We start from the raw sequence: 19,035 nt of genomic DNA, 5'->3' as shown, positions 1-19,035 counted from the left end.
TACTCTGATTAGTACATGTGCAGTTGTTCATTATAAATTAAGAGGGTAGATTCTTAGTATGAGAGAAGATTGGAGAGGGATGTCATGTTCCATGAACAACAGCCTGCTAGCAGGATAAATCAACACTCAGTTCAGTCAGCAGTCACAGGCCTCATTAGGGTGTTGTTCATTGACTTACAGTTGATTCCTATGGGTCCATCATTTCAGAAGTCATAGCTCAGCATTCTACCACTGCTTTCCACATTCTACCTCCTTAGGACATGGTGGAGAAGCAATGAGTTTGGAATCAGTGATTTGGGGAAGGAGGGATTTTTCAAGGATTTCATTACTTAAATAAAAAATAGAAGGTGTTCTTCTAGCCTCTGGGTAGAAACACTATACAGTGCATTCGGAAAGTATTCAGACCCCTTGACTTGTTCCACATTTTGTTAGGTTATAGCCTTATTCTAAAATGTATTAAATTGTTTTTTCCCCTCATCAATCTATGCACAATACCCCACAATGACAAAGAAAAAACTGGTTTTTAGAAATGTTTGCAAATTTATTTAAAATTAAAATGGAAATATCACATTTACATAAGTATTCAGACTTTTACTCAGTAGTTTGTTGTGGCACCTTTGGCAGTGATTACAGCCTCGAGTCTTCTTGGCTATGACGCTACAAGCTTTGAACACCTATATTTGGGGAGTTTCTCCCATTCTTCTCTGCAGATCCTCTCAAACTCTGTCAGGTTGGATGGGGAGCGTCGCTGCACAGATATTTCAGGTCTCTCCAGAGATGTTTGATCAGGTTCAAGTCTGGGCTCTGGCTGGACCACTCAAGGATATTCAGAAACTTGTCTTTGTGATTGTCTCCACCCCCTCCAGGTGTCGCCCATCTTCCCCATTATCCCCTGTATATTTATACCTGTGTTCTCTGTTTGTCTGTAGACAAGTCAACCAGCATTTTTGTGTCAGCTCCTGCTTTTCCCCAGTCTCTCTTTTGTCATCATCCTGGTTTTTGACCCTTGCCTGTCCTAACCCTGTACCTGCCCGCCTGACCACTCTGCATGTCCCTGACCCTGAGCCTGCCTGCCGTCCTGTACCTTTGCCCCACCTCTGGATTACCAACCTCTGCCTGACCGGACCCTGACTGCCATCTTGTACCTTTGCCCCTGTTGCTGTAATAAACATTGTTACTTTGACACGGTCTGCATCTGGGTCTTACCTTGATACCTGATAGTGACGTAACAAAATGTGGAACAGGGAAGAGGTCTGAATACTTTCCAAATGCACTGTATATACAAAAGTATGTGGACACCCCTTCAAATTAGTGGATTCGGCTATATCAGCCACACCCGCTGCTGACAGGTGTATAAAATCGAGCATACCGCCATGCAATCTCCATAGACAAACATTGGCAGTAAAATGGCATTACTGAAGAGCTCAGTGACTTTCAACGTGGCACCGTCACAGGATGCCACCTATCCAACAAGTCAGTTCATAAAATTTCTGCCATGCAAAAGCTGGTCAACTGTAAGTGCTGCTATTGTGAAGTGGAAACGTCTAGGAGCAACCGTTGAGCCACGTATTGGTAGGCCACACAAGCTAACAGAATGTGACCACCGAATGCTGAAGCATGTAGCGAGGAAAAATAATGTGTCCTCGATTGCAACACTCCCTACAGAGTTCCAAACTGTCTCTGGAAGCAATGTCAGCACAATAACTGTTTGTCGGGAGCTTCATGAAATGGGTTTCCATGGTCGAGCAGCCTCACACAAGCTTAAGATCACCATGTGCAATGCCAAGCGTCAGCTAGAATGATGTAAAGCATGCCGCCATTGGACTCTGGAGCAGTGGAAACGCGTTCTCGGTAGTGATTAATCATGCTTCACCATCTGGCAGTCCGACGGACGAATTTGGGTTTGGTGGATGCCAGGAGCACGCTACCTGCCCGAATGCATAGTGCTAACTGTAAAGTTTGGTGGAGGAGGAATAATGGTCTGGGGCTGTTTTTCATGGTTCGGGCTAGGCCCCTTAGTTCCAGTGAAGATGTAAAGAGCCCTCACCTCAACCCAATCGAACACATTTGGGATGAACTGGAACGCCGACTGTTAGCCAGGCCTAATTGCTTAACATCAGTGACCGGCATCACTAATGCTCTTGTGGCTGAATGGAAGCAAGTCCCCTCAGCAATGTTCCAACATCTAGTAGACAGCCTTTTCAGAAGAGAGGAGGCTGATGTAGGGGGGACCAACTCCATATTAATGCCCATGATTTTGGAATGAGATGTTCGATGAGCAGATATCATCAGACCACATCATCAGGGCTCTATGGAATTCTTTAAAATATCGCCAAGGATGAGAGCATCAACGAGGGAAAATCAAACCCCTCTACAGGTTTGGATAACAGCCAATGTGAGTGTGCGTATGTGTGACTCACCAATGTATTTTTGAGTATGTATGATGATCCTCAATGTGAGTATATGTGAGATAATGTTTGTCAGCGTGTACAGCAATGTAAATGTGTGTGAGCTGCAATGCTATTTCAAATCATGGAATTCCAAATAAATAAGATTCCACTTGGTCTAGCGTTGCAGGGACCAAAGCATTGGTCATAGCAGGCAGCGTGCTAAACGAGTCAGGGTTTACCCAGCCATGACCCGAACTATGTAATTGGTATTCAACCAAGGCTCTCTCAGTACACTCCGATTATTGGTTTCTGTTGCATCCGCCGTTGGCTGCTGCTGAAAAGGGGGCGGGCCAGCTGCCTGGCTGGCCTCTAGGTCACATTGCTTCTGCCTCCGCAGGCTTGGCAGTGAGTAGCAGGGCCTAAGGGCAGACAGACGACTGCCTTGCATTGGAGCTCAGCTGTGTGTGTGTGCGTGTTTGTGTGTAAGCTTGTGTGCGTGCGTGTGTGTATATCGCTTCCCCTCCTACGCAAAAAAAACAACAATATATAGAAAGGAGAGGTGGAAAACAACCCACAGTGGTTATTAATCTCTGCTGTGCTCTGAGTGGGCGCCTAGTGCTGCGATAATGTGAATGTATCTATTTCACAACTCCTCACATGTTAGCACCAGCCTAGCCTATACAGTGTGTAGCCTGCAGTCTGCTGTTGTGGCCGAGGCCGTCTTGAGAAGGACCCCCTCCTCACCTCTGCCACGCTCCTCTTGGGCAGACAGCCAAATACATTGCACTTCACAGATAGACTGGGTCGACGAGATGAGTTGGAGGAAGGGTAACTAACTCATATCTTCTAACTTATTTAATGGGCCACTTTCAACATTCCATGCTAAGGTTCTTATTTGAATTTATTAGTAGGATAGGAGCTGCTGAAACCAGGTGGAAAATTCCAGATGCCCATTAAACAGAGGGGCAGTACATGAAGTTGTCAGGCTCACAGAATAAATTAGAGGAAAAACAATATGGAAGAACTTATTCAAGAAAGATCCAGTGTAATATATTATAAAAATAAAGCGAACTGGATGGAATATGGGGAACAATGCACCAAATTCTTTTTCTATCTTTAATATAGAAATGCTACCAAAAATTTTTTATTGAAACTTGTTACAAATGATGGAGTCACGCATGATTCAGAATATGTTTTCGTTTCAGTCTCCACCATCTTCACTAACCAAAGCTAATTGTATGGATTTTTTTCCTAATAATAATGTAAAATTAACATCTGTACAGAAAGACTTATTTGAAGGCCAAATTACAGAGGAGGAATTTCTTGATGCAACTAAACTCCAGGGCTGGGTGGCATACCAGTGGAAGTACACCAAACTTTTTTTGATACACTCAGAGGACCATTATTAGCATGTTTTAACCACTCCTATATAAATGGTAGATTATTGGACACGCAACAAGAAGGTCTGATATCATTATTACTGAAACAGGACCCAAGTGGAATATATAAAGATCGAGTCCATAAAAGAAATTGGAGGCCTCTTACACTTCAGTGTTGTGATGCAAAAATCCTAGCTAAATGCTTGGCGCATAGAATTTAAAAAGTATTGTCAGATATAATTCCTCCTAATCAGACAGTTTTTTTTACATAGACGATACATTGGAGATAATATAAGACAAGTACTGGAAACAATAGAATACTATGAAATATCGGGAACACCAGGCCTGGTTTTCATAGCTGATTTTGAAAAGGCTTTTGATAAAGTACGACTGGAGTTTATATATAAATGCCTAGAATATTTCAATTTTGGGGAATCTCTTATAAAATGGGTTGAAGTTATGTATAGTAACCCTAGGTGTAAAATAGTAACTAATGGCTACATCTCAGAAAGTTTTAAAATGTCTAGAGGAGTAAAACAAGGTTGTCCACTATCGGCATATATATTTATTATTGCCATCAAAACGTTAGCTGTTAAAATTAGATCCAACAATAATATTAAGGGATTAGAAATCCGTGGCTTAAAAACAAAGGTGTCATTGTATGCAGATGATTCATGTTTTCTTTTAAAACCACAATTAGAATCCCTCCGCAGCCTCATAGAGGATCTAGATACTTTTGCTAACCTCTCTGGATTAAAACCAAAACCAAAAACCAAAAAAATGCACATTTTACATTACCGTGTCTGACGGGGATGTGGACATACTCGGTATACAAATCCCAAAAGAAAGAAAGGATCTTACCCCAATACATTTTTATAGAAAGTTAGCAAAAATACATAAGAACTTGCTACCATGGAAAGGAAAATACCTGTCTATTTGTGGAAAATTCACCCTTATTAACTCTTTAGTCATATCACAGTTTATCTATTTGCTTATGGTTTTGCCTACACCTAGTGTAGTGTTTAAATTATATGAACAAAAAATATTCAATTTTATTTGGAATGGCAAGACAGACAAAATTAAAAGGGCCTATTTATATAATGAATATGAATTCGGAGGGCAGAAATGATAAAATATTAAAGCATTAGACCTCTCACTAAAGGCATCAGTCATACAAAAGTTATACTTAAATCCAAACTGGTTCTCTAGTAAATTGGTAGGAATGTCTCACCCCATGTTCAGGAATGGCCTTTTTCCCTTTATTCAGATTACAACTGCTCACTTTCAGTTGTTTGAAAAGGAAATAATCTCCAAAATATAGTTATTTTTTAAACAAGCCTTAGAAAGTTGGTTGCAATTTCAGTTGAATCCACCTGAAAAGACAGAACAATTGATTTCGATGAAATGTTTCAAAAAGGTATAATTTTAGTGAATGATATCATAAATAGGACTGGTGGAGTTATGTCACACACGTAGCTAACACAGACATATGGAAATGTCTGCTCTACCCAAAATTACAACCAACTAATTGCAGCATTACCACAAAAATGGAAAAGGCAAGTAGAAGGGGAAAAAAGTAAAGAACTTGTCTGTCGGCCCTGCATTAAAGAACATAAATGGTTAAAGAAAAGTGTGATAAATTAAAACATATCTAGAAAAAAGAAACGCACACCTTTAAAGGCGAGGTGCTGGCTAGCGGAGTAGAACACTAGAAAATAAAGGAAAGCCGCACACTCTAAGAGCTCAGATGCAAAAATTTAATCACCAACGTTTCGACAGCGAAGCTGTCTTCATCAGGGTATCATCAAACACTGCGAGATGAGTCATTTATATAGTGTCAAGAGACACACAGGTGTTTGTAATCATGGCCAAGTATGGCCTAATATCATTGGTTAACTCAAATACACTCTGATTTACCACCCCAAGATATTCCTGAACAACGTCTATTTGCGCCCATACTGAATGGAAATTACAAGTGTAATGGCTGTGCTCAATGCAATGGCACTTATAAATGTAGATCCTTCAAACACCCCCAAACAGGGAAATCTATCCCAATTAAAGGTGTTATTACGTGTTCCACTAAGGCAGTTATTTATCTTATAACTTGTCCTTGTGGTAAAAATTATGTGGGTAAAACAAAGCGTGAATTAAAAGTACGTATCTCAGAGCATCGTAGCACCATTAGGTGCAAAAACTTAACTTACCCAGTTGCGGCCCACTTTTTGGAAGCAAACCATCCGATTTCGTCTCTGCGTTATATTGGTATCGAACATGTCACCCTCCCGAGGAGAGGGGGTGACCTTGATAATTTATTGTTGAAACGAGAGGCTGCCTGGATCTTTAATTTAAAGACCCTTGCTCCCTTCGGTCTCAACATAGACTTTGATCTGAAGCCATTCTTGTGATAATTGTGATTTTGCCATTGGAATTGTTTGTTAGATACATTTTAGACTACAAATGCTATGATCGTATGCTATCCATTTGTTTGTCTTTTTGTATGTTCTTTGTATGCCATTTTTTTAAATATTTGAGTTAACCAATGATATTATATTTATATAGTGTCAAGAGACACACAGGTGTTTGTAATCATGGCCAAGTATGGCCATGATTACAAACACCTGTGTGTCTCTTGACACTATATAAATGACTCATCTCGCAGTGTTTGATGATACCCTGATGAAGACAGCTTCGCTGTCGAAACGTTGGTGATTAAATTTTTGCATCTGAGCTCTTAGAGTGTGCAGCTTTCCTTTATTTTCTAAAATTAAAACATATACCAATTTTATTTAAGGACCAAAAAATTGACAGCTGTGTCATATAAATTGCTTAATAGTTGGGAAGAGATTTTTGATGATGAATTGTGAATTGACACGCAAAACAACACCGGATTCAAAACCAATAGAATGTTATATATATATATATGGGGGATACAATCTTCCCAGCTCCGCAGATTTTGCTGTGAGGAGGCAGAGTCATTAGATAATTTATTTTGGTACTGTCCATATGTAGCTCGTTTTTGGTCACAGGTCCAGGAATGACTGAAGAATTGTAACATTTGTCTAGAACTAACGATGCAGATAGCAATACTGGATGATTTGAAAAGCCATAGTCAATCAATCAATAATATAATATTTATTTTAGCAAAAACGTTTACCTTTAATTTACAATCTGTAGAAGCTATGAGAATAGAAAGGTTCAATACTTTTGTGAAACATCACAGCACAGTTGAAAAATATATGGCAAATAGAAATCCAAAGTGGATGGTATTAAGAGAAAGATGGGAGGGGTAGAATGGAGCTGAAGGGTGGGACTAATAAGATAACCAATGTAAAACATACGGGTCTATCAAATGGATTTAGGTTAAAACATTTTGTGAAATAACACAGTTACAAATAGAAATCAAACTGGGTGGACATCAGAAATAGAGGAAGGACTAAAAACAAACAAAATATAACTATTGTAAAATAGATTGCGTCTGTAAAATGTGTCTGTATGTGTCACAACGTCCACAGACGGTGGCGCCTCTCCCCAGTCGGGCGGTGCTCGGCGGTCGTCGTCGCCGGCCTACTATCTGCCACCGATCCATGTTTCGGTGTGTTTTGATTATGTCTGTTTTAGTCTGCACCTGTTCATTGTTTGTCATTAGTGGGGGGTATTTAGTTTGTCTATTTCGTTTGGGATTCATGCGGGATTGTTGCTTGTCATGTTTCTGAGGTGGGCAGGATTTTTTCATGTATTGTGTTACGCCGCGTATCTTGTTAGGCATTAGGGTTGCCGGGCTGCGCCCCATCAGTTTGGATTTTGGAGTTGTCCTCCTGCCTTATTTTGATTGTGTACCCTGCCTTGTTGCGGCATTTGCTCTTTGGATTATTAAACGTCTGTTCAACGGACCTCAGTCTCCTGCGCTTGACTTTACCCCTTTCCTGCTATCAAAGGATAACGTGACAGAATCCCGCACCAAAACCAGATGGAGTCAGCAGGAGCAGAAGCGCCATCCATGGCTGAACAGGTGTCCCAACATGCCAGCCTCCTCCACCGCCTGGGCACGGCCATGGATCAGGTGCTAGCCCGTTTAGAGAGCTGGAAGAGAGTTGCTCCCCCACCCACATCAGCGCCTATTCACCACCCTGCGCCCCTACCGGCACCCACAGAACCCAGCACGAGTGGGATCAGGATCAGCCTCCCAGGGAGTTCGATGGGGCGGCCGCTGGGTGCAAGGTTTTTTTTTCCTCCAGTTAGATCTGTACCTGGCGACCGTCCGCCCCCCTCCCTCTGATGAAGAGAAGGTGAGCGTCCTCGTCTCATGCCTCATGGGTAGAGCCCTAGAATGGGCCAACGCAGTCTGGGAGGGCCCAGACTCGGCTAGGGGCGACTACCCGGAGTTCACCCGCCACTTCCAGGCGGTATTCGATCATCCCCCGGAGGGCAAGGCGGCGGGTGAGTGATTATTCCACCTGAGGCAGGAGATGAGGAGAGCTCAGGACTTTGCCCTGGAATTCCGGACTCTCGCCGCAGGATCAGGGTGGAATGAGCGGGCCCTGATCGACCACTACAGATGTAGTCTTCGTGAGGACATCCGCCGGGAGCTGGCTTGCCGGGACAATACTACCACCCTGGACCAGCTCATAGATTTGTCCATCAGGCTGGACAACCTGCTGGCTGCCCAGGGGCATTCCAGTAGGGGCCTGTTTGTTCCACCTCCCAGCCCTCCTGCTCCAACGCCCATGGAGATAGGAGGGGCTGCAGCTAGGAGGACCGGAGGGGGGGCCTTCATGGAGGCAGAGGGCTCTTAAGGGGTGGTCAAGGGAGTGCTCAGGCAGGTGTATAGGAGTTTCCATCGGTGCGACCATGGTGGAAAGTCCAGACCCAGTCTCCACCGTGCACATTCCCTCAGAATATGCCGATTTGGCGACTCAATTACCCCCTCATTGACGAGGGGATTGTGCGATAAACCTCCAGGCTGACGCGGCCCATCCTAGGAGTCACGTGTATCCTCTGTCTCAGGAGGAGACAGCGGCTATGGAGACATACGTCGCTGAGTCCTTGAGACAGGGACACATTCGGCCATCTAAGTCACCCGTCTCCTCAAGTTTTTTTTGTGAAGAAGAAGGAGGGAGGTCTGCGCCCGTGCATTGATTATAGAGGTCTAAATTCCATCACGGTGGGTTTCAGTTACCCGCTACCTCTCATCGCTACGGCAGTGGAGTCATTTCACGGGGCGCGCTTCTTCACAAAACTAGATCTCAGGAGCCTGGTGCTTATCCGAGCTGGAGACGAGTGGAAAACCGAGTGGAAAACCGCATTTAGTGTTCACGATCGTCTGATCCGGTGGTCGCACACTCTACCCTCCTTGGGTCATCCTGGTGTTGAACGGACAGTGCGGGGCCTGAAAGGGAAGTACTGGTGGCCCACTTTGGTTAAGGATGTCAGGCGCTATGTCTCTTCCTGTTTGGTGTGCGCCCAGTGTAAGGCTCCTAGGCACCTGTCTCGAGGGAAACTACAGCCCCTCCCCGTTCCACAGAGACCGTGGTCCCACCTGTCGGTGGATTTCCTCACAGATCTCCTGCCTTCTCAGGGGAACACCACGATCCTGGTCGTTGTGGATCGGTTCTCAAAGTCCTGCCGTCTAATCCCTTTGCCCGGTCTTCCTACGGCCCTACAGACCGCGGAGGCCCTGTTTACGCATGTCTTCCGGCACTACGGCGTGCCCGAAGACATCATCTCTGATCGGGGTCCCCAGTTCACGTCCAGGGTGTGGAGGTCGTTTATGGAGAGGCTGGGGGTCTCGGTCAGTTTGACTTCGGGTTTTCACCCTGAGAGTAATGGGCAGGTGGAACATCTTAACCAGGATGTGGTCCTATTGCCAGGACCGGCCAGGGGAGTGGGCGAGGTTCGTGCCATGGGCCGAGATTCTGCGGCACTCCTCTACTAACCTGTCGCCCTTCCAGGTGGTGTTAGGGTATCAGCCGGTCCTGGTGCCATGGCATCAGAGCCAGACGGAGGCTCCTGCGGTGGAGGAATGGGTCCAGCGCTCGAAGGAGACCTGGAGTGCCGTCCAGGAGTGCCTTAAACGAGCTGTAGGACGGCACAAGGAGACCCCTTACCGCCGCCGCAGTGAGGCCCCCGTGTTCAACCCGGGGGACAGAGTCTGGCTCTCGACCCGGAACCTGTCCCTCCGCCTACCCTGCCGGAAGCTGGGTACGCGATTTGTGGGGCCGTTCAAAGTCCTGAGGAGAATGAACGAGGTGTGTTATAGATTACAACTTCCTTCATATTACCGTATTAACCCCTCGTTTCATGTGTTTCTGCTCAGGCCGGTGGTAGCTGGTCCACTGCAGGACGCTGAGGTGCGGAAGGTCCCTCCGCCTCCCCTGGACATCGGCGGGGGGGGGGGGCCTGGCGTACACAGTCCGGTCCATCTTGGACTCCCGACGTCGGGTAGGGGGCCTGCAGTACCTCGTGGACTGGGAGGGGTATGGCCCGGAGGAGAGGTGCTGGGTCCCGGTGGGGGACATTCTGGATCCAGCCCTGCTGCAGGGATTCCACAGCCTCCAACCGGATCGCCCTGCGCCTCGCCCTTCGGGTCGTCCCCGAGGCCGGCGTCAGCACGCTGCGGGAGTCATGCGTTGGGGGGGGGGGGGTACTGTCACAACGTCCACAGAAGGTGGCGCCTCTCCCCGTTCGGGCGGTGCTCGGCGGTCGTCGTCGCCGGCCTACTAGCTGTCACCGATCATGTTTCGGTGTCTTTTGGTTATGTCTGTTTTAGTCTGCACTTGTTCATTGTTTGTCATTAGTGGGGGGGGTTTTAGTTTGTCTGTTTCGTTTGGGATTCGTGCGGGATTGTTGCTTGTTTTTGTGGTGGGCAGGATTTTTTCATGTATTGTGTTACGCCGCGTATCTTGTTAGGCATTAGGGTTGCCGGGCTGCGCCCCGTCAGTTTGGATTTTGGAGTTGTCCTCCTGCCTTATTTTGATTGTGTACCCTGCCTTGTTGCGGCATTTGCTCTTTGGATTATTAAACGTCTGTTCAACGGACCTCAGTCTCCTGCGCTTGACTTTACCCCTTTCCTGCTATCAAAGGATAACGTGACAGTATGTGTATAAACTGAAGGTAGAAGCCTAAGTGTTACTGTTTATTAGTTTACTCCAATTGGGGGAAGGGTGGTAGGGTTTGTGGGGAATAATAAAGGTATATTCTAAAAAAAAGTATGTATGTCTATATACAGTTGAAGTCGGATATTTACATACACTTATGTTGGAGTCATTAAAACTCGTTTTTCAACCTCTCCAAAAATGTCTTGTTCATTAACAAACGATAGTTTTGGTAAGTTTGTTAGGACATCTACTTTGTGCATGACACAAGTCATTTTTCCAACAATTGTCTACAGACAGATTATTTCACTGTATCACAATTCCAGTGGGTCAGAAGATTACATACACTAAGTTGACTGTGCCTTTAAACAGCTTGGAAAATTCCAGAAAATTATGTCATGGCTTTAGAAGCTTCTGATAGGCTAATTGACATCATTTGAGTCAATTGGAGGTGTACCTGTGGATGTATTTCAAGGCCTATCTTCAAACTCAGTGCCTCTTTGCTTGACATCATGGGAAAATCAAAAGAAATCAGCCAAGACCTCAGAAAAAAAAATTGTACACCTCCACAAGTCTGGTTCATCCTTGGGAGCAATTTCCAAATGCCTGAAGGTACCACGTTCATCTGTACAAACAATAGTACGCAACTATAAACACCATGGGTGTCACGTCCTGACCAGAAAAAGGAGGTTATTTGTTATTGTAGTTTGGTCAGGGCGTGGCAGGGGGTGTTTTTCTGTGTGTTTTGGGGTTATATTCTATGTCCTTTTTTCTCTGTTTTGTATTTCTTTGTTTTGGCCTGGTATGGCTCTCAATCAGGGACAGCTGTACTTCGTTGTCGCTGATTGGGAGCCATACTTAGGTAGCCTGTTTTCCTTTGGGTTTTGTGGGTGGTTAATTTCTGTTTAGTGTTGTTACCTGACAGAACTGTTTTGGCTGTCGTTCGTTTCTTGTTTTGTTTAAAGTGTTCCATTAAAATATTACGATGAGCACTAACCATGCTGCGCCTTGGTCTACTCCATTCAACAGCCATTACAATGGGACCACGCAGCTGTCATACCGCTCAGGAAGGAGACGCGTTCTGTCTCCTAGAGATGAACGTACTTTGGTGAGAAAAGTGCAAATCAATCCCAGAACAACAGCAACGGACCGTGTGAAGATGCTGGAGGAAGCAGGTACAAAAGTATCTATATCCACAGTAAAACAAGTCCTATATCGACATAACCTTAAAGGCCGCTCAGTAAGGAAGAAGCCACTGCTCAAAAACCGATATGAAAAAGCCAGACTACGGTTTGCAACTGCACATGGGGACAAAGATCGTATTTTTGGAGAAATGTCCTCTGGTCTGATGAAACAAAAATAGAACTGTTTGGCCATAATGACCATCGTTATGTTTGGAGGAAAAAGGGGGAGGCTTGCAAGCCAAAGAACACCATCCCAACCGTAAAGCACGGGAGTGGCAGCATCATGTTGTGGGGGTGCTTTGCTGCAGGAGGGACTGGTGCACTTCACAAAATAGATGGCATCATGAGGAATTATGTGGATATATTGAAGAAACATCTCAAGACATCAGTCAGAAAGTTAAATGGATCTTCCAAATGGACAATGACCCCAAGTATACTTCCAAAGTTGTGGCAAAATGGCTTAAGGACAACAAAGTCAAGGTTGCCATCACAAAGCCCTGACCTCAAGCCTATATAAAATCTGTGGGCAGAACCAATTTGTAAGTCGCTCTGGATAAGAGCGTCTGCTAAATGACTTAAATGTAAATGTTAAATGTAAACTGAAAAACCGTGTGCGAGCAAGGAGGCCTACAAACCTGACTCGGTTACAACAGCTATGTCAGGAGGAATGGGCCAAAATTCACCCAACTTATTGTGGAAAGCTTGTAGAAGGCTACCCGAAACATTTGACCCAAGTTAAACAATTTAAAGGCAATGCTACCAAATACTAATTGAGTGTATGTAAACTTCTGACCCACTGGGAATGTGATGAAAGAAATAAAAGCTGAAATAAATCATTCTCTCTAATATTATTCTGACATTTCACATTCTTAAAATAAAGTGGTGATCCTAACTGATCTAAGACAGGGAATTCTTACTCAGATTAAATGTCAGGAAAAGTGAAAAACTGAGTTTAAATGTATTTGGCTAAGGTGTATGTAAACTTCCGACTTCAACTGTATATGGATATATATATTTAGTAAAAAAATATATGGGGGATTGGAAATGATGCAGACAATTACATTGATGGAAGCAACAATCTTTCCACAATATTAAGCTGATCCACCCCTAAAAATGTTTTTACAAATGTGAAGTTTTCAGGCTCTTCTTTAAAGCTAGGCTCTGAGTTCTATGTTCTGAGATGGAATTTGGCTGGCCTTCGATCAAACATAGAAGGCAAATTGGCTGTCACTCTACATCTCTAATGTTGACTTGCTCTGGGGATGTTGAACTGGAGGAGACTAAGACAGATAAGCAACTTTGATCCAATTCTAAAAAACCATGGCAGATTTTAGGAGCATGGATTTTATTTTTAATATTTTCGGAAGGGGTCGTCTTAGGGTCTCCTTGTCCCAGCGTGTCCCCACCCGGTCACTGCAGAGCACTTAAAACAGAAATCGAGAGAGGGAGAGGGAAGAGAGTGGAGACAGAGATAAAGGAGAGAGAGCGACACAAAAGAGAGATAGAAGATAGTGGAGAAGAGTAGAGAACACTTTTCTCGCTTTCTCTTCCCTCTACCTATCTCTCTTCTCATCCCTCTTACCCCTCCCCCACTTTCTCTCTCTCTCTCTCTCTCTCTCTCTATTCTCTCTGTGCTCTGTCTCTGTCTCTGTCTCTGTAAAGGAGCTGCATGGAGCTGCCTAGCAGAGAGGTCCCTGGCTGGGTGACTCCGCAGTGAGCATGCCCTAGATATTCATCACTGCCATACCGGGCTGGGGGGATAATATATTCCTCCATGGGCACAGCGGCGCCGCACACATTACTCATCTCTATATGGAGCGGGAGAGGGAGAGAGGAGGGAAAGAAGAGGGAGAGGTAAGAGGGAGCGAGAGAGAGAAGGGAGAGAGGGAGAGTAGGGGAGAGGGAGGGAGAGGAGAGAGAAAGGGGGAGAAGGGAGGGAGCGAGTAGGGAAGGGTGGGTCATCAGAATTTTCCATTGGTTTCAGCATTTTCCAAGTGTTAGTAATGGGATAGAGGGATGAAAGGGAGGGATGGAAGGGATGGAGGGATGGGAGATGGCAGTTAATGACCATACAGGGGGAACAGTGAGCTCCTCCAAACCCACAGTCAGACAGGAAGTAGCTGGTCACACTTCCTGTTCCTGTTTGATAGAGCTGGGTCGTAATCATTAGAGCACATCGTAGCAAAATGTTTCGCAACCGTAAACTGGTGTTTCTTATTGGACAAGTTGAGGTAATCCCTCCCCGTTTCAGTAAAAAAAAAAATCTCCAGTTTGGCGTCGATCTGGATACAATCTTGCTTTAACATAATCTCTACACACGTCTTTATGTGCCATACAGAGACCTGTCAAGGAAAACAGAAGAGCAATTAACAAAAATAAAATTGTGCAGAGCTTAGTGTCAGATGTCTCAAAGGCATTATATTAGCTACCACACTATAGTTTTGAAGTACGGACGTATACACTCCACACCTCTAATGTACTTAGACATGGTCTCAATTACAGAGACATTTCAAATAATACCCTTTCTTTCTTACTCCAAACTAAGTCATGAAATAATAAGGATATATTTGATCGCTCATTTCAAAGTTTCCTTGAGGCCAAAGGGGGAAAAAAATGGTTTTCAAATGCAGCCATTTAAAACTTCCAAGAGAACAGGAATACGCCTCTATCTCATTTAAGCCTTAGGTGAGTGTTTTTAGTGAGGGAACTGCAGCAGAGAAGGTAGTAGTTAGAGGGATGAGGGACTCAGTGAGCTGTGTTGTTGTGTTGTGAGCGAAGTGCGCATGCGTGCGTGTGTGTGTGTGTGCGTCCCTTCCGTGCGTCAGTGTGTCTGTGTGCGCATGTGTGTGTGCGTCCTTTCCGTGCGCCAGTGTGTGTGCTCGCGTGCACGGGAATGCGTGCATGTGTGCGGGAGGTGTCTCTGTACTCTATGGCAGCAGAGTTATAACCTCAGGGGGACGGGGGTGGGAGGGGGGGGAGTAATTCATTGCCAGTTCAGATGTTCAAACAGTCAGTGAGCATCGATCCTGCACTGGTAGTAGCACTCTTGAAAACACAGGCGTGGGTTTGACACGACACGGCAGTACTTCTTAAATTGAGGTACTGCCGTGTACTTTTGAAATGGCTGGATGGATAAAATGTTTTGTCCAGGCATTTCAAAATCTGAGTGCTGCTTTCTTCAACAGAAACAGTCTGAACATTTAGTTAAACTTGTGCATCTGTACACACAGAGAGAGAGATTCTTACCCAGCTGATCAGACAATACACACTGAGAAAACAGTAAAGGCATTCATGGCAATTACCGGTTGATTCTAAAGGGGACAATATATACTTGAAAAACGTTTGACGATTTCTGAGGGGTACAAAAAGAACAAATAAACATGTCTGATAATGACATGAGAAAAAGGTTATGAAGAAAAGTTAATGCACACAGCATGGCCTTTAGCAATCTCCGCTAATAGGGATTGAAGGTGAACCTTATTTCACAGCTTTCACTCCTACCTACCTATGCCTATTACCTTTTCACATTATCAAGACGGCTATAAGGCGGCAATCTGAATTTTCTACAGTACGTCATTGAGAGGTAGAAAATGCCTGGATAAAGCCTGGTATGTTCTGAGGAGATAAAAACAACACGTTCTAGTGTTGCAGCTTTTGAGAAAGAGAATGCCAACCGTTGTAGCACAGTGATCTAAAAATGTCAGAGCTCTGCCCTTTGATTTTAAAACCATGAAGACAACCTGTGCCTTATCGTCACTGAAACATTTCCCCAGTGCTTTCACTCATCTCCTAGCCATCCCCAGATCTTTAGAGAAACACAATCGAACCACCATTTTGGGTTAATAGTACCAAGCACAAGAAAGCGAACAGAAAACATATGACAGAGACTTTGACAGAGTTACAAATGAACAAGGTTTCCAACTGTCAAAACTGAACAAACGTGGGTTAGTGTAGTGTTCATGCTTCACCGAGCAATGAAGGAAAAGAAAGAAGAAAATAAACTAAAGGGAAAACATGACTGTTTAATAACTTCACCTCCGAGGAGGCCAGAGAAAATACATGCAGAGTTTCAATTTAACATCTTTCACTTTGCAGCAAGTTGGGAGTGAGGCGGGAGATTCTTGTAAGTGGTGACTATTGGAGCGTACACCTCATTCCCCATATATAGGTGACCTTTCACCCTTAGTACACAACCTTCTGATTCGCTGTAAATTATGATCTGCATCTCCAAAGAGGAAAGAGGTTGTTAAAAAAAAGGAAGATCCAAGATGTGCCCATTGATATGCACTTCAAGGGATAAAAAGGGAAAAAACAAAACAAAAAACTTCACAAAAAATGTATCTAAAAATAGTTTTGTACATGCATGAATATCAGGCTTTTCTTTTTGGGGGGTCAAAAAGAGAAAAAGACGGAAAAATACCTTTGTCTTCGTCACCATCATTATTGGTGAAATCACCTCCTTGACTGTTTGAGTTGGCTCCTACGGTCAACAACAGGAGGGAGAAAAGTAGAGGGGATGAGGGGAGACAGATATGTAAAAAAAAATAATACAAAAACAGGCTCTTGGAAAAAAAAACTAAAACAAATACTAAAAATGCATTGAAAACTTTCCATATCTTTGGCGTTTGTGTTGAGAATAAAATTATTGTGGAAACATATTCATTCTAACAGTAAGTGGTTCAACCAATTGGATAGCATGACACAGAAAATTAGAAGCACCAACACAGCATTCTGATAAGAACAGTTCACAAAACACAGCTGTTTAGTACAGGTAAGAACAGTTGAAGTCGGAAGTTTACGTAGACCTAAGCCAAATACATTTAAACTCAGTTTTCACAATTCCTGACATTTAATCCTAGTAAAAAGTCCCTGTCTTAGGTCAGTTAGGATCACCACTTTATTTTAAGAATGTGAAATGTCAGAATAATATTAGAGAGAATTATTTATTTCAGCTTTTAATTCTTTCATCACAATCCCAGTGGGACAGAAGTTTACATACACTCAATTCGTTTTTGGTAGCATTGCCTTTAAGTTGTTTAACTTGGGTCAAACGTTTCGGGTAGCCTTCCACAAGTTTCCCACAATAAGTTGGGTGAATTTTGTCCCATTCCTCCTGACGGAGCTGGTGTAACTGAGTCAGGTTTGTAGGCCTCCTTGCTCGCACACGCTTTTTCAGTTCTGCCCACAAATGTTCCATAGGATTGAGGTCAGGGCTTTGTGATGGCCACTCCAATACCTTGCCTTTGTTGTCCTTAAGCCATTTTGCCACAACTTTGGAAGTATGCTTGGGGTCATTGTCCATTTGGAAGACCCATTTGCGACCAAGCTTTAACTTACTGACTGATGTCTTGAGATGTTGCCTCAATATATCCACATAATTGTCCTGCCTCATGATGCCATCTATTTTGTGAAGTGCACCAGTCCCTCCTGCAGCAAAGCATCCCCACAACATGATGCTGCCACCCACGTGCTTGCGGTTGGGATGGTGTTCTTCGGTTTGCAAGCCTCCCCCTTTTTCCTACAAACATAACGATGGTCATTATGGCCAAACAGTTCTATTTTTGTTTCATCAGACCAGAAGACATTTCTCCAAAAGTACGATCTTTGTCCCCATGTGCAGTTGCAAACCGTAGTCTGGCTTTTTCATAGCGGTTTTGGAGCAGTGGCTTCTTCCTTACTGAGCGGCCTTTCAGGTTATGTCGATATAGGACTTGTTTTACTGTGGATATAGATACTTTTGTACCTGCTTCCTCCAGCATCTTCACAGGGTCCTTTGCTGTTGTTCTGGGATTGATTTGCACGTTTTGATCCAAAGCACGTTCATCTCTAGGAGACAGAACGCTTCTCCTTCCTGAGCAGTATGACGGCTGCGCGGTCCCATGGTGTTTATACTTGCGTACTATTGTTTGTACAGATGAACGTGGTACCTTCAGCATTTGGAAATTGCTCCCAAGGATGAACCAGACTTGTGGAGGTCTACAATTTTTTTTCTGAGGTCTTAGCTGATTTCTTTTGATTTTCCCATGATGTCAAGCAAAGAGGCACTGAGTTTGAAGGTAGGCCTTGAAATACATTCACAGGTACACCTCCAATTGACTCAAATGATGTCAATTAGCCTATCAGAAGCTTCTAAAGCCATGACATCATTTTCTGGAATTTTCCAAGCTGTTTAAAGGCACAGTCAACTTAGTGTATATAAACTTCTGACCCACTGGAATTGTGATACAGTGAATTATATGTGAAATAATCTGTCTGTAAACAATTTTTGGAAAATGTACTTATGTCATGCACAAAGTAGATGTCCTAACCGACTTGCCAAAACTATAGTTTGTTAACAAGAATTTTGTGGAGTGGTTGAAAAACCAGTTATAATGACTCCAACCTAAGTGTATGTGAACTTCCGACTTCAACTGTATGTACACATTATTAAAGTGGCATTATTTAAAGTGACTAGAGATCCATTCATTGAAGTGACAGTGATTGGGTCTCAATGTAGGCAGCAGCCTCTCTGAGTTAGTGATTGCTGTTTAGCAGTCTGATGGCCTTGAGATAGAAGCTGTTTTTCAGTCTCTCGGTCCCAGCTTTGATGCCCCTATACTGACCTCGCCTTCTGGATGGTAGTGGTGTGAACAGGCAGTGGTGTGGGTGGTTGTTGTCCTTGATGATCTTCTTGGCCTTCCTGTGACATCAGGTGCCGTAGGTGTCATGGAGGGCAGGTAGTTTGCCCCCGGTGATGCGTTGTGCAGACCGCACCACCCTCTGGAGAGCCTTGCATTTGAGGGTGGTGCAGTTTCCCTACCAGGCTGTGATACAGCCCGGCAGGATGCTCTCGATTGTGCATCTATTAAAGTTTGTCAGGGTTTTGGGTGACAAGCCAAATTTCTTCAGCCTCCTGAGGTTGAAGAGACGCTGTTGTGCCTTCTTCACTACACTGTCTGTGTGGGTGGACCACTTCAGTTTGTCTGTGATGTGTACGCTGAGGAACTTAAAA

At 44.1% G+C, this 19,035-nt stretch overlaps 1 protein-coding gene across 2 annotated transcripts in view; it reads right to left on the bottom strand.

The window, feature by feature from the left end:
* Positions 1-19,035, bottom strand: part of LOC106575199 (neuroligin-4, X-linked-like) — a 73,161-nt gene that overhangs the window by 40,200 nt on the left and 13,926 nt on the right. Inside the window, exon 3 of one of the 2 annotated variants that reach the window (XM_014151534.3) lies at positions 16,465-16,524. The exons of the other annotated variant lie outside the window; for it this stretch is intronic. Within the exon in view, the coding sequence (XP_014007009.1) occupies positions 16,465-16,524 (60 nt within the window). The remainder of the gene's footprint in view (positions 1-16,464; positions 16,525-19,035) is intronic. 2 annotated transcript variants of the gene reach the window in all.

This window comes from Salmo salar, chromosome 17 (genome assembly GCF_965601325.2).
Source record: "Salmo salar chromosome 17, fSalSal1, whole genome shotgun sequence".
Lineage (NCBI taxonomy): Eukaryota > Metazoa > Chordata > Actinopteri > Salmoniformes > Salmonidae > Salmo > Salmo salar.
This window is presented reverse-complemented; position numbering and strand designations above follow the sequence as displayed.